General features: G+C 38.2%; 1 protein-coding gene across 1 annotated transcript in view; it reads right to left on the bottom strand.

Moving 5' to 3' along the window:
- Positions 1–3,614: 3,614 nt before the first annotated feature.
- LOC140235779 (arylsulfatase B-like) overlaps positions 3,615–25,008 on the bottom strand; it is a 40,702-nt gene continuing 19,308 nt past the window's right edge. The window contains exons 6-12 of the mRNA XM_072315786.1: positions 22,502–22,612; positions 21,654–21,779; positions 19,983–20,112; positions 15,618–15,972; positions 8,534–8,685; positions 7,285–7,446; positions 3,615–3,905 (exon numbers count right to left, since the gene is read on the bottom strand). Of these exons, the coding sequence (XP_072171887.1) occupies positions 3,757–3,905; positions 7,285–7,446; positions 8,534–8,685; positions 15,618–15,972; positions 19,983–20,112; positions 21,654–21,779; positions 22,502–22,612 (1,185 nt within the window). The 3' untranslated portion in view covers positions 3,615–3,756. The remainder of the gene's footprint in view (positions 3,906–7,284; positions 7,447–8,533; positions 8,686–15,617; positions 15,973–19,982; positions 20,113–21,653; positions 21,780–22,501; positions 22,613–25,008) is intronic.

Below are 25,008 nucleotides of genomic sequence, written 5' to 3'. Positions count from 1 at the left end.
CTTGAGGAATTCTGACACCAAAATTTGGCAATCCTTCAGTCTTTTTAATGGAGTTACAGGTGAAAATATGATTTCATGCATAAATTTGCATTAGTAAATTTACTAAAAATAATAGTTGACACCCGGCTCTATGTTCAGGCAAAATTTTGCAGCAAACGTGCCATCACCGGCCGAGATCTGAAGGGGGGGGGGGGGGTCAAATTGACCCCCCTCAGTAAAAAACATGGTCTCAAATAGCCCAGTTAAAATATGGCTAATGTAATTCTATTCTGAATAAAATTGTTACATTTGAACTACATTGTACATGTACATGTACGTTGTATATTGCTTTGAGACATTATTACACTTTTCATACTTTTCAACAATGACTTCGAAATCTGACGTTTTACGCCTGCCATACACATTATACAGTGTGAAAAATTTATGCAGATTGTCACAAACTAATTTATTTTGAATTGTTATTCAATGTGTGCATTGCTACGACACTGTCCATTTATTATGTTCATGTTGTTACTTTTTATAGTTGAAAAATTTCCATATCTTTATGTATGTTGTTTCTCATTGTAAGGTTTTACAATGTAATGCATTAGAATTAAGCCATTGGGCAAATATTTTTTTTTTATGTTTTTCAATAGACCATTATACAAAATAATCACTTAATCAATCAATCAATCACTGGTTCAATCAATCAATCACTCAATCAATATCAATCAATCACTCAATCACTCACTCACTCAATCAATCAATATCAATCAATCACTCACTCACTCACTTAATCAATCAATCAATCAATATCAATCAATCACTCACTCACTCACTCAATCAATCAATCAATCAATCAATCACCATCTCAATTACTCAAACAATCACTCAATCACTCAATCAATCAATCACTCATTCAATCAATCACTCTCGAGTCTTTGGAGGCTGCAGAGACGTCTCCACTATATCTACCGGAGACTGGCTAGGTCTCCAAGCAGTCGCAAGAGAATCAAACATGTTTCATTCAAACCTTCTCCAGTCTCCAGGTGGTTTTAGAGATGTCTCTACGACACCTCCATGAGATGGGGCCATGTCGCAAAGAAGAATATTGTCCTCAACATTTCTGTGATGGTTCTGTAATTTTGTGGAGACCCACAGCAACCTACTGGTGACAATGTGGAGACGTCATGGAGAAGTCTCCATAAGTGAGAAGGTGCTGAGAGGTGTCAAAACTTTTGAGTGTCGTTGTCACATTGATTTAAGACACCTTACATGTACACTTGTATGTTAAAGGGATGGTATAGTATTGGTGGAGCTGAGGATTTGGCTTTTAACTTTTTGCAAGATACCAAGAAACCACTTATGAAATGGTACAGAGCATGCCATTCTAAGAGGAATTCAAAGTTTATTTGATGAAAATCGGTTTTGGAATGGCTGAGACATCCAAAAACAAAGTAAAGCAAAGCAATCGTAATAAAATGGGGGTCCCACATTTTATTAGCATTGCTCTGTTTTGGGTATCTCAGCCATTTCATAACCAATTTTCATCGAATAAACATTGAATTCCTCTTATAATTACATGCTCTTTCACATTTCGTAAGAGGTTTCTCATTATCTCACCCGACCCAAAAATGTTAAAAACCTGAAGTTAGGTCTCAACCAAAACTATACGAGCCCTTTAACCCATTGAGGATGGACTGATTTTGCTGTAACACGCATTTCCCATGGACAACTGCCCGAGTATACTCGGGACTTGTCCTCAACGGGTTAAGAGCGTAAGCCATTTCCGTTCAATGTACTTTATTACGACAAGAAGCAATGAAAGGTACATGTGTACAATGCATGGGCTCTCACTTGGAATAAGCAGGAGACACAAGGCACAGACAAAATACATAAGACATATGTCAGGGCGCCAAAACAAAAAAAAAAAAAAAACAGCAAATAGAACTACTGTACACATATGTATTATAAAATTGTATCTTTAATAATGCAGTATTAAACTCAACTTTTTACATCAGCACAAAAGATCAAGGTTGTCTGCACATGAACAAAGTAAGACCTGTTACATGTGATTTCAAAAGCATACCTAGATTCATATCCTAATTATACAATTTCTCTCGGTTTTATATCCCCTTCCTCTCTCTCTCTCTCTCTCCCTTTCTCTCTCATTATCTCTTTCCCACCATTTTGACCTTTGCCTTTTTTTTCTACTTAATTCGTTAGCAATTATCAACAATACAGTTACATATATATATAAGTCTCAAATAACTGTCCCTGAAAAACATATTTTCCATGTACAGAACAGAAAAATACATTTTTTGTTGCAATATGGTTGTTCAAACCAAAACCATGTTATTCTCAGAAACGCTAAAAATTCATCTTCGACCATCCTAAATTTGCTTGCAATATTGCAATATTGCAAAAGGGTCTACCAAGACAAGAAACATGTCTGGCCGATGCAATTTGCTAGGACAGTGAGTTGTTTTGGAGTATTTTGAGATCAAAAGTGTAAAATAATGTTCATAGGATGCATACGACTTATACACCCTAAACACTCGCCCCATTCAGTAGTTTAAATGTTATGTGATGGTCTATCACGTTCTAGGATTTGTACATTGTACTTTCCAACAAGCTGCATGCGATTCAATCTAGCGCAGAAAATTGATGTCTACTGCTGTGGCCTGATTTATCAATTATCAATAATCAATCATTTGAAGAAAAAAAAAAAATGTAGCGACTACAACCAGGTATGCATGCTTTTACACTGCACTATTTTTTTTTTTTTTTCTGGCTAATATTTCAGATTTTTTGTCGTTACCTTGATATTGAAGTTGTGTTTTTACAGCAGTGGCGGATCCAAAGGGGGGCGCAACCGGTGCACGAACCCCCCCCCCCCCTTTAATTTTCGTTAAAAACAAAAGAAAACAAAAAGAAAAAAATGAAATGAAACCCGGAAGTGGCACCAGGGGCCTGTTTCATAAAGCTGTTCGTAAAGTTACGAACAACTTACGTGCAACTGGTGATCAATTCTGATGTGCTATACTTGTCAGAATTTCCATAATTCAGCACTAGAACTGATCACCAGTCCCTCGTAAGTTGTTTGTAACTTTAAGAACAGCTTCATGAAACACCCCCCAGAAATGTTAGTTGTGCCCCCCCCCCCCCCTTTACAGAATTCCCCTGGATTCCGTCCCTGTTACAGTATCATTCAACACATTTCTCATTCACGTGTGTACATTGTATAACAAAAATCAACAGTTTTGTAGGCATATATTAGAACTAAGATTTTCCTTCATACCTCTGGTATAATCTTTAGGGCCCGAATTCACGAAGGTGGTACAAATGAAACCATGGTTTAAACCATGGACAAAAACCATGGAGCGCCAAGTGTCGCACGGAATATTTCCTTACAAAATTGGTCATTTCGTCGACAAAATGACCATTTCATTTAAACAAAATTATCATTTCATGGACGAAATGTTCATTTAGTTACAAAATGTTGTCATTTCTTTACGAAATAATCATTTCATCGACGAAATGACTGATTTTGTAAAGAAATATTCCATGCGACACTTGGCGCTCCATGGTTTTTGTCCATGGTTTAAACCATGGTTTCATTTGTACCACCTTTTGTGAATTCGGGCCTAGGTGTCTTAAAGGTTAGAAAATTTTCACTGGCTTGTTGTCATTTTCGCAGACCAAAATTAGACCACGTCATATAGTACTGAAGTGTCAACAATGGGGATCCCTTACATCCCATCCGCACTTTCGTCATCAAGGTACTGTCCCTGAAGTGTTCACCCAGGGGACCCAGCAGTTGTCATGGTATTTAGGATTGCTCTTGGGATCGGAAGGTTTGTTGCGCGGGGGAACCATTGTGGTCTTGTAAACGTCCAGTCGGGCTAACATCTCCTTTAGGATATCTGCAATGGGTGGCAAAGGAAAGGGTGATGATGCTGGAATGCTTGGTTAGACACTGGTAATTCTTCCATAAATCTTTGCACAAATTAAGCATGATAAATCCAATTTCACACACACACACACACACACACAATCATAAACATTAATTACTATATGGACCAAAAAACAAACAAACCTATACTTGTTGGCAACTCTGAGTATAAACTATCAAAAGTATCCTTTTTACTACTACAGTGTACTACACATTATACTACTACTACTACTACTCAGGGTTCGAAATTGGCGATGGTCCGCCGGCCATTGGCCACCCAAAATCACGTCGGACTAGCTAAAAATCATAACATTCTGAAGTTACTAGTCCATCTGGCTAGCCAAAATATTGCTTCAGTGTTAAAATTGATTCTAAGTAGTCCGCCTGGCTAGTTAAAAAAAAAGTTAAGTGCGACCCCTGCTACTACTACTACTACTACCACTACAACAACTACTACTCTTTTAATAAAGATTTAGATCATATCTTATCACTGTAATAGTTACAATGAAAGAATAAGGGTACCTTTAGTAAAATCATTACTTCATTTATACTAATGTGTCATTATGATTATCACAAATTAATAATCACCAAGAGTGCATACTACTACATACCATTGTACAGACACCACCATTCATTACTGCTGGCATTCTGACAAAGTAGTCGTTACAATAATTAAATATTATGGTCATTATAAAACGTAGCAAGCACTGAACTGCCAGAGCCTGTGTGTGTGGACGATTGACCCATTCAATACTGAATTCTGAAATGCGCACAGACTTAATACTCAGGCCACCAGGTTCCCGTATGGAACAGGTTAAATAGCACTTAAAGGGTGGTTGTTCTTGTATTGGTGGACAACAAAATGACACATGCAAGGACTATTATAATATATCAACAGTGAAGAACATTGACAAAAACCAGCAACAAAGGGGTAGTTTGGTCGTGACATTTTACCTAGCTATTGTAGTACATCAAATTTGAAACTAGAAATGTCGCTAAGGCGACTGGTATGCCTCCGCCATAATGCATGATTCTCCTAATAGGTCTATAGTACATGTGGACAAAGTGTGATTACATCTTCACAAAATTGGCAAAATACTAAAATGATAAGTTTGTCACAAATGTGTTGAATGTTCACCTTCCTTGACCTAGGTTTAATTGGATGAATAGGAGAGCATGTATTTGGGGATTTAAGGACTTTAACTTGACTTTGACCCATTCATACGTTTATGCATTGAGTAATTTTCAAGGTACGGAGAAAAAGTGCAATTTCTGTATTGAAAAGTACATTGTTACCATTTTCATCTGGCCTTTGACTCTAAAATTCATAGGATAATCACTGTCAGGCAGAACATGCATAAATATGTAGAAAGTTTCAAGATAACTTGAGCCACTTCCGAGATATGGAGGAAAAAATTAGTTCAGCACTTTCCCTTGATCTTTGACCTTTTGACCTTTGAGGAAAACAAAAAAAGAAAAAAAAGCTTCCAGAGAATCTCTATTAGGTTATACATGCATACACCAAGTGTAAAAAAAAAAATAATCCTGCTGGCATTGCATAAATATGAGGGAAATAGTAAAATTTTGAAGTGTTGCCCTTGACCTTTGACCCCTGAACTTTGACCCCATGAACCCTAAATTCTCTAGATAATCACTGCCAGTCAGTACATGTATATATACTACAAAATGTATGTTCCATGAAGATACCTTGAACAATTTCCAAGTTACAGAGAAAAAAGTGAAGTTTTAATATTTTTACTTGACCTTTTGACCTTTGACCTCATGACCCCAAACTTTCACCAGAGAATCTTAATTGGGTAATACATGTATACACTAAGTTTCAAGAAAATATCTCGAGGCATTGCATAGATACCTTGACCTTGACCTTTTGACCTTTGACCTTGAGCATGTGCACCCTAAAGTTGATAGGTACAACTTCACCCCCTAATACACATACATGCCAAGTTTCATCAGGATACCTCAAAAGGTTTTTTAGTTACGCTGTCCACAAAATTCATTATGGACGGGCGGACGGAAGGACGGAAGGACAGACGGACGGACGGACGGACGGACGGACGGATGGACAACCCGAAAACATAATGCCTCCGGCACCACTTCGTGGCGGAGGCATAAAAAAACAAACAAACACACAAACAAATTAAACCAAAAGAATAAAAATCACCAACAACAGATAAGGAGTATAAGAATGACTGATGGGGGGGGGGGGGGGGGAGACAATTATACTTTTTTTGTTCCTGTGTGAAGATTATAAACTTACATAAGTAATTGATGAATAATTTAAAACTGCTTCAACATAAAAATATTACCTTTTGAATTACAGACACATTTCCTGTAGATATTATCTTTCGAATTCTGTCCTTGTTTCATACATTATATGTCCTGCCCACTTTATGCTTTCTAAATACCACTTTTTCCATATCATCTGCCTGTTGGGTCACTCTATACTTACAAAGTTGTACATTTTGTATGCCCCCACAGACAAATGGGAGAAGTATAATTAACTGTTTTACCACAGTTTTCTTAAGCTTATCTATCTATTGAAATGACTTTTCCTTCTGCTACAAAATGAAACAACAACAACTGGCCAGATGTTGTTCACTCTAATCAGGCTGTGATTTTTTGGTTGTGTTTTTTTTTTTTGGGGGGGGGGGGGTGGGGGAGGAATATAAGGATAGTTCCTCTCATTTCATGTCACTGCATGTGCTTCATAGATGAGAAATTTCATTTCTGGCATGCATGTGCCTGTAAAATGTCCCATGGCACAATCAACTTTATTCAAAATCATGAAAACACTGATCAATTCAGTGCCTATTTACGTTGATGTAGGGCAATTTGTCAATCAGTTGCAACAATCAACTTTATTCCAAATTTTCTATATTTGGTATCAGAAGCTGTGCAAGACTCTTCACTCAAGAGTCATGAAAGGCTGAGGCGCAATTTTTCTTGGTTCAGAAATGATTACAGAAAGAGCAATAAGGGGCTGATTTCTATCCCCTCCCCCACACCTTTCTGGGTTTAAAATGATATTTAGGCAAAAGTCTTACTGTAAAACACGATATTTTTGCGGCATGAAATTTTTCGTGAATTGGAGCCTCGCGGCATGAAATTTTCGCAAGTTGCCTCTAACATTCAATGCATATACATGTAGTGAAGACAAGAACTTTCATGGGCATCTTAATTTCTCAAATCTCGGCTCTCACGAAATTCGCGAAATCAAAATGCCCACGAATGTTCCTCGTTTTACAGTATTTGAATTAGTCATGGAAGTCTCTGAAGCACATACAGATCTGGGGAAAAAAATACAAAATAAAATCGGACTGTCCACATACCTTGGTTCCAGTCTGCAATGTTGTAGTATTCACATGGGTCATCACGTATGTTGAATAAGCACGGCTTTTCCAGCGGCTTGCAGTTATTCGATGCATTGGAAGGCTTCGGTGGACAGCTGACCACGAAGGAGTTTGGGACAGGATCTTGGAAATCAAGCTCCTCTGCACAGGGAAGGAAAGAGCATTGAATTATGAATACCACCTTACAATCATCTATCAGAACCTTAAGCATGTCTCGTCAAATCCTTTTTTTTTCCTTTTTTTTTCCTTTCTTTTTTCCTTTTTTTTTTCCAACTTTGGCACCCTTAGCACTGCTGTAATGGCTAGCTCCCAAGCTCTGAAATGGTTACACGGATCACAATTTGTGGGTGTTTGTGAATAAAATTTATATCAAAGTATTTAATCTCACCTTGGGTAAGAGAGTTTGTGGCAAGGATTTACAAAAATAGTATTCTATTTGCCTACAATATACAAAAAAAAAAAAATCATAATCCACTAATATCCCATGAAAACTTGGATGTACATGCAAACAAATGTGACTGAAACACCATGTTCTGACAATTACAAGTTATGCTATACCTACTCATTCCTTATGCCCAATGCCTCCCCCCCCCCTTAAAAAAAAAAAAAAGAATCATTTACAATCATGTTACAAATCTCATTCACCCTTTATGCCCTTAAGCACTAAGCTAAAATTGCCAAGTTTATTCAATTAGCAATCAGTGATACATTCAAACTTGACATATTTGTAGATTAAGAAGCTCACTCAGGAATAGCAATGTGTCTCCGTCCAAAAAAAAAAAAGGCCAAGGTGACAAAAAAGTTGAAGTACGCCCTGTCAAAATGTTACTTGAGTGCATATAGCACACGCACAGAGGGAAATCTGTAATTTCTCTTAAAAATTGGGTAACATGTGCCTCATTGTAATCCAGGGGTGGAAACAGGAAGTTTGTAAAGGGGGGGGGGGGGAGCAAAGCAGCTTATTTACCACTTCCGGATTTTAATTAGTCCGCTGACAAGCAAAAAAAAAAAAAAAAAAAGAGGGGGGCCTCAACTGGTATTTTCTCATACCACTTCCAGCTTTCATCAGCTGACAAGCAAAAAAAAAAAAAAAAGAGGGGAAAAAAAGAAAAAAAAAAAATATCAAAGGGGAGGTGGAACCACCACTGTAATCACAGACAGGCATTATTGAGTTGGTTGCCCTCTATGGGTAGTGAGAAGAGTCTCCTTGGTTGCCATAAACTTTTACCTGCTGACACGCCCTCTGGTGGGTACCAATCTGACCACTTGTCCTTGTAGCTTATCCCCTGAATGACCTTATAGTTGCCAATCCTCAGAGCGGAGAAGTTGCCAACGGGGTCGATGTTGTGCAGAATCTCATTTCTTGGCGACTCCTCGCCCCTGTGCAAGCAGGGAAGAAATAGTTTGACAAGAAACCAATATTTATTGTCTGCACACATTTTCCATGATGATATCTGACATAATGAGATAAGCATCCTCACTGTCACAGTGTGGCCATTTTTGTTTGTTTGTGCCATTTGTTGACCTCCATGGTATCACAGTGGAAGGACATTCAACTTTTTTTCTGGTGCACATTTTGCTGCTTACCTCTACCACACTGCACCTAGAAATTCCTTCAAATTCAGAAAAAAACAGCAATATGCAAATACCTCCAGAACGGCCTTTATTCAGATGCTTTGTTTTAATAGATTTAACCTGAACTTTGACCCTTGACCCCCAAAATTCCCAAGAGCATCGGTGTCAGGCAGTGCATGGGGTGTATATATGTACAAGTACATGTACTATTTAAGTTGCATGAAAGTTGTACCTTGTGCCACTTCCGAGATACGGAGTAAAAGGCAAAATTGTAGCAATTTCACTTCACCTTTGAAGGTCAAAGTTCAAGTTCAAAAGGTTGTTCATCCATCCGGATGGACGGACAAACAACCTGAAAGCATGTTGCCTTCGGCATAACTTTGTGGTGTATGCACAAAAAACAAAAACAAACTAGAGCACTCTGAGAGTACAGACCTCCACCAAGAAGCTACTTTCCACCCATGATCTTGTTCTTCCATAGAGATCAGTGATTTCAACCCATACGCATGCATGCTGAAAATCGCCTGATTTTCCAATATAGAAGCCTTTTGTTATGTCATCAACCCTCGCTTGAGCAGAAACTAGAGCACGCACTTTAGTGCGCGTATGAAAACCTAAACTAGAAATGTCGCTTTGGCAACTGGTATGCCTCCGCCATAATGCATGATTTTCCCAATAGGTCTAGATAGTACATGTGGACAATGTGTGATTACATTTTCACAAAATTGGCAAAATATTGAAATGACAAGTTTGTCACAAATGTGTTGAATGTTCACCTTCCTTGACCTAGGTTTAATTGGATGAATAGGAGAGCATGTATCTAGGGATTTAAGGACTTTAACTTGACTTTGACCCATTCATACATTTAGGCATTGAGTAATTTTCAAGGTACAGGTGTGGAGAAAAAGTGCAATTTCTGAATTGAATAGTAAATTGTTACCATTTTCATCTGGCCCTTGACCCTAAAATTCATAAGATAATCACTTTCAGGTAGAACATGCATAATATGTACTAAGTTTCAAGATAACTTGAGCCACTTCGAGATATGGAGGAAAAAGTTAGTTCAGCACTTTCACTTGATCTTTGACCTTTTGACCTTTGAGGCAAAAAAAAGAAGAAAAAAAAAACTTTCCAGAGAATTTCTATTAGGTTACACATGCATACACCAAGTGTAAAAAAATAATAACCCTGCTGGCATTGCATAAATATGAGGGAAATAGTAAAATTTTGAAGTGTTGCACTTGACCTTTGACCCCTGATCTTTGACACCATGAACCCTACATTCTCTAGATAATCACTTCCAGTCAGTACATGTATATACTATGTTCCATGAAGATACCTTGAACAATTTTCCAAGGCACGGAGAAAAAAAAAGAAGTTTTGATATTTTTACTTGACCTTTTGACCTTTGACCTTTGACCTCATGACCCAAACTTTCACCAGAGAATCTCAATTGGGTAATACATGTATACACTAAGTTTCAAGAAAATATCTTCAGGCATTCAATAGATATGGCGAAAATAGTGAAATTTCATGTATTTGACCCTGACCTTTTGACCTTTGACCTTTGACCTCATGACGTAAACTTTCACCAGAGAATCTTAATTGGGTAATACATGTATACACTAAGTTTCAAGAAAATATCTTCAGGCATTCAATAGATATGGTGGAAATAGTGAAATTTTATGTATTTGACCTTGACCTTTTGACCTTTGACCTTGAGCATGTGCACCCAAAAGTTGATAGGCACAACTTCACCCCCTAATACACATACATGCCAAGTTTCATTAGGATACCTCAACAGGTTTTGATAGTTACCAGGTACCTTGTCCACAAAATTCATTACGGACGGACGGAAGGACGGACGGACGGACGGACGGACGGAAGGACGGACGGACGGACGGACAACCCGAAAACATAATGCCTCCGGCACCACTTCATGGCGGAGGCATAAAAATACGCAGCTTGAACTCCCCAGTTCATTGACCCCACCTGCCAAAATATTGAAGATCCTTCATAAAATCCACAAAAATTTCCAGATCACAACCAAAATTTAGTCAACTGTTCCTTGTGTCATTCTCAACCTTTCTTGCAAGTTTCATCCAAATTTGTTCCCAACTACTTTTTGAGTTATTTTGTGCACAGACAAACCAACAGTAATGCAAACATAACTTCCTCCCTTGGCAAAGGTAAAAATCCAACAAAAGACGCGAGATAGGCCTGTGTGATACATAGCTTGTACATGTAGATTAAAATCTTGACACGTGATAGGTTCAATTAGTGGATCAAATACAACTAGATTTGCAGAAGTTCAACCCTGTCACACAATGTTTTTTCCCAATGAATTCTGCCCCCCCCCCCCCCCACGGAAGAAAGCAGTAACTGCATAGCTGCTGAGCTGAGATAAATGCGATTTTGTGTTTTTTGCAGATTCTTTAAAAACACAGAAACATTCAAAAATAATTTTGTGGTATGATTATGCACCATACCTAGTTGTCTGACAATACCTAGGAAAAAAATATGTTTCCGTTATTTTTTAAATGTTATTTAGGAAAATGCAGTTACTGCGGTGGCTCACCCTTGATTCTGGGTAGTTTCCCCACGGAAAAAAGCAGTAACTGCAGACGGCCAGGAGTCTGCTGTTTTCCCCATGGAAAAAAGCAGTAACTGCACATGTCACATGACCATAGGAGGAGAATTGTTACCACCACCAGGTTATAAAGTTCTTCTACTTTCTGGTTAGTCTAGATCTATAAGATCCAGGACCTAACGCTAGACCTAGACTAGGTCTTGTCGATTGAATGGCATTCTGTGTAAAAATAAGGTACATGTAGGCCTAGGCCTACCCTAATTGAACTTTGAAGTGCCCGGCCTGGCCCCTGACACATGACCCTGGACTAGACAATAAAATATCAAGTCTCTTCGTCTTAGATCCTAGTCGAACTCTGACGTTACACTTAAGCTAGACTACAGATCTATGCCCAATGTTAGTGCTAGACCTAGATCTATTACGTTAGATAAGGCCTACTGACATTTTGTCTAACACTAAACAGTTAACAATAGATCTACTCTGTAACGTTAGATCTGGTATACGCGGTAGACCTATAGGGCCTACTAACGTTAGACTAACATTAGTGTATTAATACTAGGTAGTGCTCATCTCCCTTCAGTATATGAAGGGTTTGTTTGCAAAAACCGATAAGTCCATTTTTGAAGATTTTGAAGTACGATCTCTGTCATAAAGTACAAAATAATACCTTTTAAATGATATATTGGTCACTACATATAAAGGTACATTTTTGAAGTTATGGTCAAAAGAAGCAAAAATGTTCTTATTATTCTCTTTATTTTTCTTGACCTTTAATCGCAAATATCTCCACTTGGCAAATATGGACTTATCGGTTTTTGCAAACAAACTCTTCATATTTTCAGCTCACCTAGATTTTCTGGTTCTGGCCAAAGCCATGGCTACCATGACTTTTCCTCTGCAATTCATGATAGATTTACAGGCATGCCTGGACCGCAGAAACTGTGTGACAGCATGGTTAGCACTGGCATGATCACTCAGACTGTACCAGACCTGCAATACTGTGCAGTGTGACTGTGATGTGATGCAGTGTTTAGCTAGTTACTCTATGTTGCAGGATTTTACGCGCATGCAGCTAGCTGCACGCGTATTCTGCACTCTGAGCGCGCTGAGTCTGCCAGGTCTGCTAGTCTCCAGAAAGAAGCTTTTTCTACAACTTGTCATATGATTCCCTGCGGGCAGAGTCAAGTTACTGGTGAAACAATCTTTTTATATCTACTCCCCTACATTTTATATGGAAGAAATTGCTGTTTACATTGTTAAAAAAAAAAATTAGTAGAAAAAATAAATGGTATTAGGGGAAAAAAATATACAGGAAGGACTATACAGAGTCTGAATGATTAGACTAAATTGTTCGTTACTGCTTTCTTCCGTGGGCTTTGTTAGTTACTGCTTTCTTCCGTGGGGAAACTTGCAAAGTTGAATCAACTGGATGCAGTTACTGCTTTTTGCAAAAGTGAAAAATTGCATTTTTGGTCATTTTCATTTTTTTTTTTTTTTGCAAAACTGACCTATTAACATTGGAGAGCATTGGGTAAACTATTCATTTTTGCAAAAAAGTAAACATTCATAAAAATGTCAGTTACTGCGTTTTTCCGTGGGGGGTAGAATATTCCTCAGGTATTCTTTATTGGCTCGCCCATCCTGCATATTACTGTAAAAGTGGATATTTTCACGCGACTAATTTTTTGCACTTGGCAGGGTAAGAAGAGTTTCGTGCATTTTCAATACAGCGGAATCAAGACGTCAACTACTGGCATGCCGTCAATCCCTCGTTTGAGGCGAGTCCCCAACCCCAGTTACCCAAAGTGGGGTGCGTATATTTGTCGTTTGGGAGTTGGGAGTCGAAGTACTTGTCCATTGCAAATAAACTTTCTGCTCAGGCGTGACAAACCTGGAGGCCAAGCCAGGGTTTGATGACTCCAGCAGCTGTCGTATTACGTAAGAGCATGATAAGGATATCTGCCTGTGGCAGACCATTCAAAGTGAACTCAATTTTCTCTATCCTTTCTAAAGTTTTCAATTTTATATTCTATTGAGAAATTCTATGGTCATCCATTTTACATTTCGAACGAAAAAAATTGACCCGTAAATAACGAAAATACAGGAATAAGAAGGAGAGCATTGCCAGTTTGCCGGTGCTGACAATGTGCTATTTGGCAGTGAGTTACAACGGGGAGGTGAGACTATACCCCTTTCCCGCTGCCCGTCTCGGTGAACCACCGAGAGGTTCCCCGGTGAATTCACCGGGGAACCTCTCGGTGAAAGTTTCAGTGCCGTCGTTTCACACTGCTCTCAGGGAAACTTTCCCCTAGACGGGTTTTCTGCTCGCAACGTGGGTGATCTTATGCACTTGAGTTTGTTGTGCATCTGCGATTTGGTTTTTTCGATCCCATGTTCAGCAAGTTTTCGGAGGAGGGACTCGTACGCAGTGCCAGCGTCAGCCGACGTCCCGCTCAGTTCTTCGTTCACTGCTGCCTCGCTACGTAATTGAAGTAACAATCTCTCTTCGTCTTTGGTCCACGCTCCAGCTATTTGCAAAATTCCCTCAAATTTCAACAGTAGAAAACGTCAACGAATTTCTCCTGCACACTGTAAACCCAGCACTTGACGAGAAAAGCACAAAATACGAAAAAAAATCAAGCAAGAGGCGGACTGTATCACTATCAGACTTTACTGGAAGAGTTAAGAGCTAGACACTAGAAGAAGACGAAGAAGGAGGAAGCATCAAAGCGATCAAGTACATTGTAAACCTATATCAGCTTTGTATATACGGCGTGCTAATTAAACACTGAATACACTGCACAGCACGATGGAAAACAATGCTGTCGCACTGTGAACGCCACATTGCACCACACGAAACGACATACTATGTAGTGTTGTGTGTATGTTTACAAACACGAATTACTAGTACCCTGTACGTGTGGATTTGGGAGGTCGAGTGCGCGCTAGCTAGCTGAAAACGTGTGCATGACCAGAAACAAGACATGACCTTTGACATAATCTGCATATTTTCCCCGGTGTTTCACCGAGACAACCTTTCACGCTGGGCGCTCTCGGTGAACCACCGCGTGATTTCCCGTTGAACTATGGGTGTTTACCCAGGACGCTTCTCGGGTAAAAATCGCCCAAAATTTCATCGGTGTTTCACCTAGGCTTCCCCTAGGTTTCAACCGAGTGACCTTTCACACTGCGGAGTTCCCCGGGTGCCCCCAGGTGCCCCCGGGGAAGATTTTCTTCAGCGGGAAAGGGGTATTACTCCCTGGTTACAATCAGCCTGCTGACTGGATCATTGAGAAAGCAGCTGTCGTATTACGTAAGAGCATGATAAGGATATCTGCCTGTGGCAGACCATTCAAAGTGAACTCAATTTTCTCTATCCTTTCTAAAGTTTTCAATTTTATATTCTATTGAGAAATTCTATGGTCATCCATTTTACATTTCGAACGAAAAAAATCGACCCGTAAATAACGAAAATACAGGAATAAGAAGGAGAGCATTGCCAGTTTGCCGGTGCTGACAATGTGCTATTTGGCAGTGAGTTACAACGGGGAGGTGAGACTACCTCCCTGGTTACAATCAGCCTGCTGACTGGATCATTGAGAAAGAGAGAGAGAGAGAGAGAGGGGGGGGGGGGGAGAGCGAGGGGAGAGAGGGAGGGAGAGGGGGGAGAGATGGGGGAGGGAGAAGGTGAGAGCAAAATGGAATGACAATAGTTCCGGTCACTACAGTACAGGCATGCTCTGTCTGCATACGCTGAATGTCTACACTCACACACACACACACGTACACACACACACGCACCATGGAGCTACATGGCCCATGCCAAAACCAAAACAATCTCCTCCTCTCGCGGTGCCCCCCCCCCCCCCCTCCTGTGGCGCTGTGGCGATGACTGATGCTTAGATTAGGCCAGGGTCAAGAAACAGGTGTTTTATATCTTTGACTTTAAGTCATTGATTGCCAAGATATGCACTGGCATTATTTACTGGGGTGTAGCCTCTTCAAACGAGAGATTTGCGTCATGGGAACATAAGGCAAGCAAAAATATTCACATGCTTTTATTTTTGCGCTAGGTTTTGGTTGCCCGAAAATTTCAAAACCGCAAAATATTTCCACTTTTACAGTATTATGCCATAATCATTCTCACCTGGACAGCATTCCCCACACACTCATCCCATCCAGGTTATCAAGCTGCTTCGAATCCCCTCCTGCCAGCTCATACAGTGTTGGCAGCCAGTCACAGACATGCATCATACCATCGCTCCTCCGGCCCGGCTTCTCGATGGGGGCCCCCCAGATCAGTCCGGCGCCCCGGACTCCTCCTTCCCACAGCGTGTGCTTGACCCCCCGGAGTGGCCAGTTGCTGGCGTAGTTCTTGTCGAAGCCGTGCGCTGGGCCGCCATTGTCGGTGGAAAAAACTATAACGGTGTTGTTGTAGAGGGCACTATCCTTCAAAGTCTGCGTGATGTTGCCCACAGAGTCGTCCAGTGCAGATACCATAGCTGCAGGCATCAAAAAGTCACTATTTGTCTTTTCCACTCATTTCAAACAGAACTCTACCTTTGTTACAATTTAACTCAAAGGAATATCATGCCCACAGTACACAACTATATGTGCAGTGAGTGAATGCAAGAATATGTTGTACACATCTGCAGTTCGAAACAGTATCTTCTTCTTTTTTTTCTCTCTCTCTCTCTCAATAAAAAAGTATGTTTCCTTGACATGTTACCAACAGACTATTACTTTTTTCCTCAACTGATGTTTTTCCTCCGAGGGGCCCACAATCTACAAGCTTTGTCTTCTTAGTGGGTCCCTCCATTTTTCGAATTTTGCATACTGTATAATTACTTCTAATCACTTGAGTTATATGAGAGTGTATAATTATTATAAGGTGGTACAATCATTGTATATACATTCTTTCATGTTATACTTTACGCACCTTAATTTCTGTTATCAAAAAAGTGATTTTCATATCTTTTTTGTCGGAAAATGAAATAAAACATTGAATTGAATTGAACATATGTTCAGGGTAATATTATGTCTCCCAACTTTCTAATACATGTTTTATAGTCAAATGCTCCTATGTTATGCTAGAAAAATGAAGAAAATGGGTTTAATTCTCTTAACATTTTCTCTATAAACTATCCTCCAGTGATGATGCAAATTGTTGCAGTGTTCTCATTCACAATGGCTTCACTGAAACTTTAAAAATGTATAACTCTTGAACGGAATGTCCAATCTTTCTCAGACTTCACTTGAATTTTAAAAATATATACTCTTCAATAGAATGTACGATCTCCCTCAGACTAAACTGATGTGTTCTACCAATATTGCTGCATTTAAACAATCCATGTAAACATTTGGGTGCCATTCTCCTTTTAATGAAATATGCTTCACTTTCAACATTTTCATGAGATCTACAATTGTACCTGTTCTTTGTGTAGACATACTACATGAATTCAAATCTACCAAATCACATGAATTTTGACAAGGGCAATTCCACGGCAACTGACGTTACGCGTAAGGATTTTCATAAAATTGTTTATGTTGTAGTTTTGTGAATGAAACCACCCGGGGCTTGTAATTAGCATTGATGAATGAGTTCATGAGAATGAAGAAATAGGTGGAAAGTTTTTTTCTCAAACTGCATTTCTTTATATCACATAGCAAGTGAAAATGTGTCGGTAACTGACGTTACGGAAAAAGGACATGGGAAATTATGGTGTGGATTTAAATGGAAATATCTCATGTCCCTGACTTCTAAACTTTATGTGTTTAATATGGCAATATACCTAGGTTCTTAGGAACAGGTGTGCAAAATAATGTGCACTTTAGATATTTCCTTTTAGCACCATGCCAATTTCAGTGAAGGCATGACGGTAACTGATGTTACGTAACTGACGTTACGCTTACATTTGCCATAGGGTCTACACATGGAAAATCATGATTAGGAATAGTTTTGTGATATTTTATAATTCTGACCTTTCAGAGTGATTTGTTTGTTATGGAATCATACCTTGGTTCATCAACTACAAATACCCAAATGAAATGAAACATAAGTCCATTTTCTTTATGTTTTACATGTCAGTAACTGACGTTACGTAACTGACGTTACACATACTTTTGCTATGGGGTTTACAAAGAACTAATTTATTTAACAGGTTATTATACTGCTGCAGTATACCAGTAACAATCCCAGGCTTTTACTTTAACAAATTAAAACAAAATCTAAAGACAAAAATGGGGTGGGGCCCTTTAGAGGGCAAGCTCCCCCCCCCCCATGCCATAGCACAGTTGAGCAAAAATAATGTAAATGCACCAGAGGATATTTCTTGACATTTGTCTTAAGATTGAATGCTTATTCAACAGTTATGATTACACAGAGCCATTTAGATTCACCAGTTCCAAGTATAAATATTGACATAACTAAGGGTTTTTTTTTTGGTTGTTTTTTTTTTTTTTTTGGTTGTTGTTTTTTTTTTATGAACAGGAAAGTTTTTATCTAGAGTACCCCACCCATAATGCCCTGCAGTACTACACAAAACACAGATGTTTTTGTGTGTGAAAAAAAAAATATATATATAAATATATATATATCTTTCAGGTCATGGGGAAAAAACACATACAAATAAAAATATTCATAAATATGTATGAAATCTACTGTGGTTCTATTCTATATTTTACTCCTTCTCCCTCAAGGCATTGTTAGGGCCACAAAAAAAAAAAAAAAAAAAAAAATGATCTCCATTATCAATAATGAGAATAGTGTTACACTTTTAATATTTTTTCTGTGAAGAAGAAACATGTTTTTTTTTTTTGTCAAAAGGGCATTATTTGTGTATCAGTGTTAGTTTCAAACAGTAATGACAGTACATGCCTTATGTCAGGCCTGCTTATTTACCATTTCAAGATGTGCCACATTAACTAAACCACACATTTAAGTGCAAGCGAAGAAATATATCTGTTCCTGCATTTGCCTTGAGGTAGAAACTCCACTAAGCTTCCAGAAAAAAAGAAAAATGCTTGCAAAAGTAGTCGTTAGTAAAGATTATAAAACTGTTGGTATACAGCTGTACACAAGCTTTTTAATAGAAAAAGGTGGTTATCATGCAACCACATCATTGATTAGGCCTACAAATCTGGTAGCTTTATCATCCCGTAGGACAGTGAGTACTGTATAGTAATTTGAGTGCATATATATTGCATGTGGTAAACCTAAACTTCCAGATGATTTCACCTTAAACTTGTGCTGAGCCGAAAATCAAAAGCTCAAGCCCTCCCCCCCCCCCCACCAAAGAAAAAATATGATAAATAAATAAATAAGATAAAGTGAACAAAAAAAAAAATGTATCCGTGGACATACAGTGTACCATGGTGATGACATCATTCCCTATCAAAGGGATTGCTGCTCTTTGTTGATAACCTTTGACTTCCCAGATGTATTGAAATGGCCTAAAGTAAAAAAATTTGCCTAAGTTATAATTACTGTCATGGTAACTGACGTTACATACTGGTATATGACGTTTCAGTAACTGACGTTACACATTTTGATGTGTTCATTTGACTCTCCAGTATGCCAAGTATCCTTATTTTCTGGTATTGAAAGGAAGGCATATGGGCATACATTAGAAATCCTAAGTTACTTCATACAGCTCACTTTCTTTGATGAATAAAGTTAAAAATTCCTAATTTGTTTTTGGTAACTGACGTTACATCCATCATCGTCAAACTAATTAAAAGGTTTTATGAAATTCTTTAAAGCAACCAGCTTTTTCCTTCTATCATGTGGTAAAAGACTTGTCTGGTAACTGCATGCATATAAAAGATTGTTGTTTAGAGTACTAGTAAAGTGGATATACAGAGGGTAAATTATATGACAATACACTCTTTCTTACCACTGAGTTATAGGCATATTTTGGCAGCCATTTTGAAAATCAAAATGGCCGCTTTTATTGAAAAACATAATGATTCTTAAAACTTCAACTCAAGTATTGTCTGAAAATGTATGGTGTTTGAAACAAATATCATTTTGAATTTTCGGCATCTGTGTCCTACATACCGTGGAATTGCCCACATGCCTATTATAGTATCATACACTAAGGGTACTACGGATTTCCTTACTTAATCTTTATTTTCTGTCATGTGTTGCTGCTCTGTTGACTGCAAAAGGCACCTCTCTATAATCATCAGCATTTTGAGACCTGCCGATAAGGAGTTTTTATTCTTTACTGTTATTCACGAAGGTAAATCTCTGCAACAGGAAGAAAGTAAAGGCAACTGTCCTATAGACATATTTTGTGTTGTGAGAAATTAATCTGGTAGAGGGTAATCAATTATTTGTAAAAACGGTCCCTCTCCAAGTTTTCCCTGTATACAAGTTAATATCATGGTCTGATTAATTGTGCTTTTTTCTTGTGTTTTATTTTGTTTTTGTTTTTGTTTTTCCCCAGGGAACACGTACACTTTGTACAATGTACTACTAAAGTACAGATAGATATTTTGTACCGTTTACCTGCATATTTCCTTCTATTTTCATCGGTGATGTTTGGAAATCGGGTGTAATACTTATGAGGAGCTTGCAGGTATTGCCCAAGATAATTGGCGCTATGCACAGCTTGATGAGCTAGATAAATGAAGAGAGGCTGGCAGGGAGAAATAAACAAGAGATAAAAGAAGGAAAAAACTGCAATTAATAACAAAAAATACACACATATCATGTACAGTATAGACACTCTAGGAATACACCTGTTAGGAACTGGTATACAATATTACGGACCATAGACTAAAAGTCTCATCTCTAAATTTGACTCAAACCGACTCTAGAAAGTAAACCGCTAGTGTGAACCATGATCTGATTTTGGATAGTCACCTAATACGTAGGTGACTATCCAAAATCAGTAAACTGACCATGGTATGTTCTAGAGGACCTGTCAAACTTCTGCATATTTTTATTTCTTATGAACTGCACACTAACGTTGTGATCACATATTTTATATCAAGCTAAATTTAAAGGTGAAAGAATCCAGTTTGAGAAGTACTGGGACATAGATAACCGCATGAGTTTCAGGGATACTGTAAAAGCAGATATTTTTTGCGGTGTTGAAATTTTTAGCGTATTTCACACAACTAGAAACTAGCGCAAAATAAAAACAAACCAAAAACCGTGTGAATATTGTTGCTTGCCGTATGTTCCAGTTTGAATAAAATGCAAATACATCTTGATTCTGTGGAATTGAAAACACCCAAAGCTCCTCTCACCCGGCCAAGCGCGAAAAATTACTTGGAATGCATGGAAATGTCCGCTTTAACAGTTATGCCAATTGTAAGACATTTTTTCTTTTTTTCCACACACATCCTGGGTCTTACAGGGTTCACATTCTGTCGAGGTAACATTGGAAAAAGCCACAGAGATGGATGATGGATGAAGTTATAATGAACACACCTTGAAACAACAATCAGAAGCCAAAAGAATCCGAGAGTCCATAAATTATTATGCAATTCTTTTCTGTTTATCTATTTTATGGACATTGCATGCTAACCAGATTTTTATAGGTTTTGTTTTATGCAGTACTTCTGGCTGTCGGCCGGAAACTTGGTGGTCTAGTAAATAAGACACCTGTCCAGAGATCAGGAGGTTGTACAAGTAGGTTCGAATCCTGCCGAATATGTATGCCCGTGATTTCTTTTGTCATGGCTACGACTAAAACACTGATCAATTCAGTGCTTATTTACGTCGATGTACGGCAATTTGTTAATCAGCTGCACATGGTAGGCTACTAAAGACATAGAGCCTGGGCACTCATTTACAGCCACAGACAGCCTGCATTGCAGCATTCAAAGTAAAGTGAACAGCTGTAGTACAATAGCAGACCTCACGGATTGTGCAAAAGTAGTTGAAAACACAAAATGGCGTGACATTTGTGACACTCAATCACACATTTCTGAGGGGACTCTGCTATTAAAGAAAACAAGAAGGTATCATTCATGCTCCAGAGTAAAGATTGTATCTACGTACATTGTATACACTGGTATAATAATATCAAAGCAGTACATAATTTACATACGAAAATACAACTGGTTATTATCACAGAAATGAGGTATAGGAACTAGATGGGTATTACAGTGTGATGATAATAACTAATCTCCACTTTCTTCATTATCATCTGCAGCTAATGCCACTAACCTCTTCTGGGTTGTGTTTCCGAATGATCTCTTGGGTCCTTGCAGTGTAGAGCTCGGTGGAATACTGGCCAAACACCTGCTTGTAGACGGACCCATTGACATGGAAATCAAATCCCAGCATATCATGCTAGAATGGGAAATGTGGATATGATACAAACATGTAGCACAGGGGTGACCTATGACCTTTTTCATTCTTGAGAATCCCTTTAACATTTAAAGAACAAACAGACTGGCGAGTTCATCAAACATTCCCATATTTCATGCATACATTGTACGTTTCTGGTTGTTTCTGACATCCAAAAATGTTGCAAAAATTCTGCCCAACAATGCAACATCTAATGTGCAAAGTAGATACCAAGCATTTGAATTCATGCATCTATTACAAACATTTGAAATGCATAATGACAGTCATTGCTAGATTCCCCAGGAAAACATTCATACATTTTTACTATAATTTCAGTAAACTGGTCTGTCAGCAACATTTAATTTGATACGGTGACCCATTGCTCTGTCTGGTTTCTCATCCACTCGAAAATTGTCTGGGAGCTATATTTAATTCAATTCAATTCAATTCAGTTCAATTCAATTCAAGTACCAGTTGTCAATTTGACTTTTCATTCATTTGATTAAAAAAACAAGTTTGTCGAACGCAATATGAAAGTATATGCATGAATGATATTATACAAAAAAAAAATATATATATATACATATATATATATATATATATATATATATATATATATATATATATATAATATCCCAGAATAAAATCCTGTACAAAATATTAAAATAAAAAGGATCACACTTGGCATCTCTGTTTGTATCAAGACAGAGGTGCTTTCCTCTCACCTCAGTTGATTCATGAGTGAAGTAATCCTGCATTCCCCCATAGTAACCATAGAATGAATCAAAGCCACGTCGGCTCGGGATGTAATCCTCCATGAAGAACCCAAGATGCCACTAGAAAATTTGGCAGAAAAAATAAATAAAAAGATGGAGGGCAGAAGGGAAACAAATATGTTATTTTATCATTTTGATTTTGTCCAATTGTAAAGGAACTCTTTGAATGTTGTGGTCTGATGAAGGTAAGGGTATTATTGAATTATTGCAAGTGCCCTTTAGAAACCAATCTTAAAGCCACGTCGGCTCGGGATGTAATCCTCCATGAAGAACCCAAGATGCCACTAGAAAATTTGGCAGAAAAAAATAAATAAAGAGATGGAGGGCAGAGGGGAAACAAATATGTTATTTTATCATTTTGATTTTGTCCAATTGTAAAGGAACTCTTTGAATGTTGTGGTCTGATGAAGGTAAGGGTATTATTGAATTATTGCAAGTGCCCTTTAGAAACCGATCTTTACTATAACAACACCTAAAAAGAATGTAGCTATCTGATTGGTCGATTACCCATCACGTGACATTCAGTTGAAGTTCCATCGCACGTTGCAATTTTGTTTTAGCCAAAATGGATAGCGCATGGCTGACGTCAACCATTTCCATTGACTCCAATGTTAAACTCACGATTGAATCAGAGTTTTTGTTCCATCGCATGGCTCCGATGTCACAATAAACAAACATTTCTCGCACGCACTCAACAATTACAAGCGCGCTAAGGCGCATACTTTTGTCACTCGTTTTTGCAAACAACTTCAACTGATCGGTTTTGCGAGTGTACGTACACACGGAGACTGTGACTGTGCAGCTACTCATGCATCTTTCACAGAAAAATGTTGTCATTTCTGTGCTAAATTCAAGAATTCTGTGACAACCACATCTGTTGACGTTCGAGGTGTTGTATAAAATCAACAATGTTTTTATTGTCTTTACTCATGCAATGGAACAAGATTCCGTACTCGGTGAAAGATGAGGCGCACTACTCAACGAGGCGAACTACTCAACGAGGCGAAAATAGAGCGGCTCTAACTTTCACCTCATGCGAAATCTTGTACCATCGCACTCGTGACCGTTCACTATTTGTATAATGTTATAGTTTGAAGTCCATAGCAATCACTGTCAAAAAGCAATAAAAGCAGAAATTTCCTGTTATCTATACCTGAAGTAAAGAATGTCATCTACCATGTAGAGAAGAAGGCAATGAAAGCTATGGTTGTTTTGAGACAAGCAAGCAACATACCTCATGTGAGGTGTGAGTTGTAAGGAGCTGTCAAACTCTACTTTCTGAAATTGTAAATATGTATCATCTGAGCAGGGATACCCAGGTGATAATATATATATATCATATGTATAAGTAATTTCTTATAAAGCGCTATGTCCAGTTACAAACTACTCAAAGCGCTTTCTGCTCTCTCTTAAGAAAATAGAAAAGGTACAAATAAATAGTACATTACAATACAGTGCAATACAATACAAAGTAATACAATACAATGACAACGCCTAACAGAAGAAGAAAAAGCACACACAATTGTGTATGATTGAGCAAAAAGATATGCCTTGACATGTCATTGAAAAGTATCTAGGCTCTTTTAATGGATTAGAACACCTGTGAAGGTATGTTGCACCAGGACATTTCATAATTGATGGATTTTGAGTGACTATTTCAGAAACACTGCTTTGCGTCAACACGTCACAGAACTTTTCAGAGTTCCAAAGGCACATTTTGATGTTAGTTCATTGGCAACTAACCTACCTCGAGCCATACTTCCAAGTTCTGTGTCCTATACAAAGTATAACTGAGAGTCACCTGGTGTACAACTTACCTTTTTTGTATTGAATTAAAGATTATCTTCTTTTTTTTGGGGGGGGGGGGAGGTATATGTATATCCTGGTTTAAGTATCAAATGTTGATTTCTTGTGTTTGTGTTTTATGTAACAGGCAGAATTCTAACATAAATTGCAAATAATTGTTTTCTTTGTAATGGAAACATTCAACAATATGATGCATACATACATCTGAATTTGATAGTGAAGTTAATACTCATAATGCATAAATACTCCCAGTGAATTCTGTGATTAAAATCAATTGAGAATCCACATACAGTTGAACCATTCGTATCCGGACAAGTCGGGACCGGGGCTCATCCGGATAAGGGATTTGGCCGGATACGGGAGACTCAATGCTTTAAACATGTACATATACATACACATGTACTGATGTAGCCCATTGTAGTACAACATGTAGTAATGTGTATACTGCAGCCTTTTCATTGTTACACTCAGTAACAGACCCCAAAATAGAGGTGTATGTTAATGTTGGAAGTAATATGTAATTCATGTGTGTTAGTGTACGAGTTCTCAAGGAGTTGGGAATCCCCCTTTCCTCCCGTAATTATTTAAAAAAAAAAAAAATCACGGCGAGATTGCGTCCGTATAATATCCGGATAAAGGGAGGCCGGATA

This window comes from Diadema setosum, chromosome 12 (genome assembly GCF_964275005.1).
Source record: "Diadema setosum chromosome 12, eeDiaSeto1, whole genome shotgun sequence".
Lineage (NCBI taxonomy): Eukaryota > Metazoa > Echinodermata > Echinoidea > Diadematoida > Diadematidae > Diadema > Diadema setosum.
The sequence above is the reverse complement of the archived record's forward strand: the minus strand, read 5'-3'. Positions and strand labels throughout refer to the sequence as shown.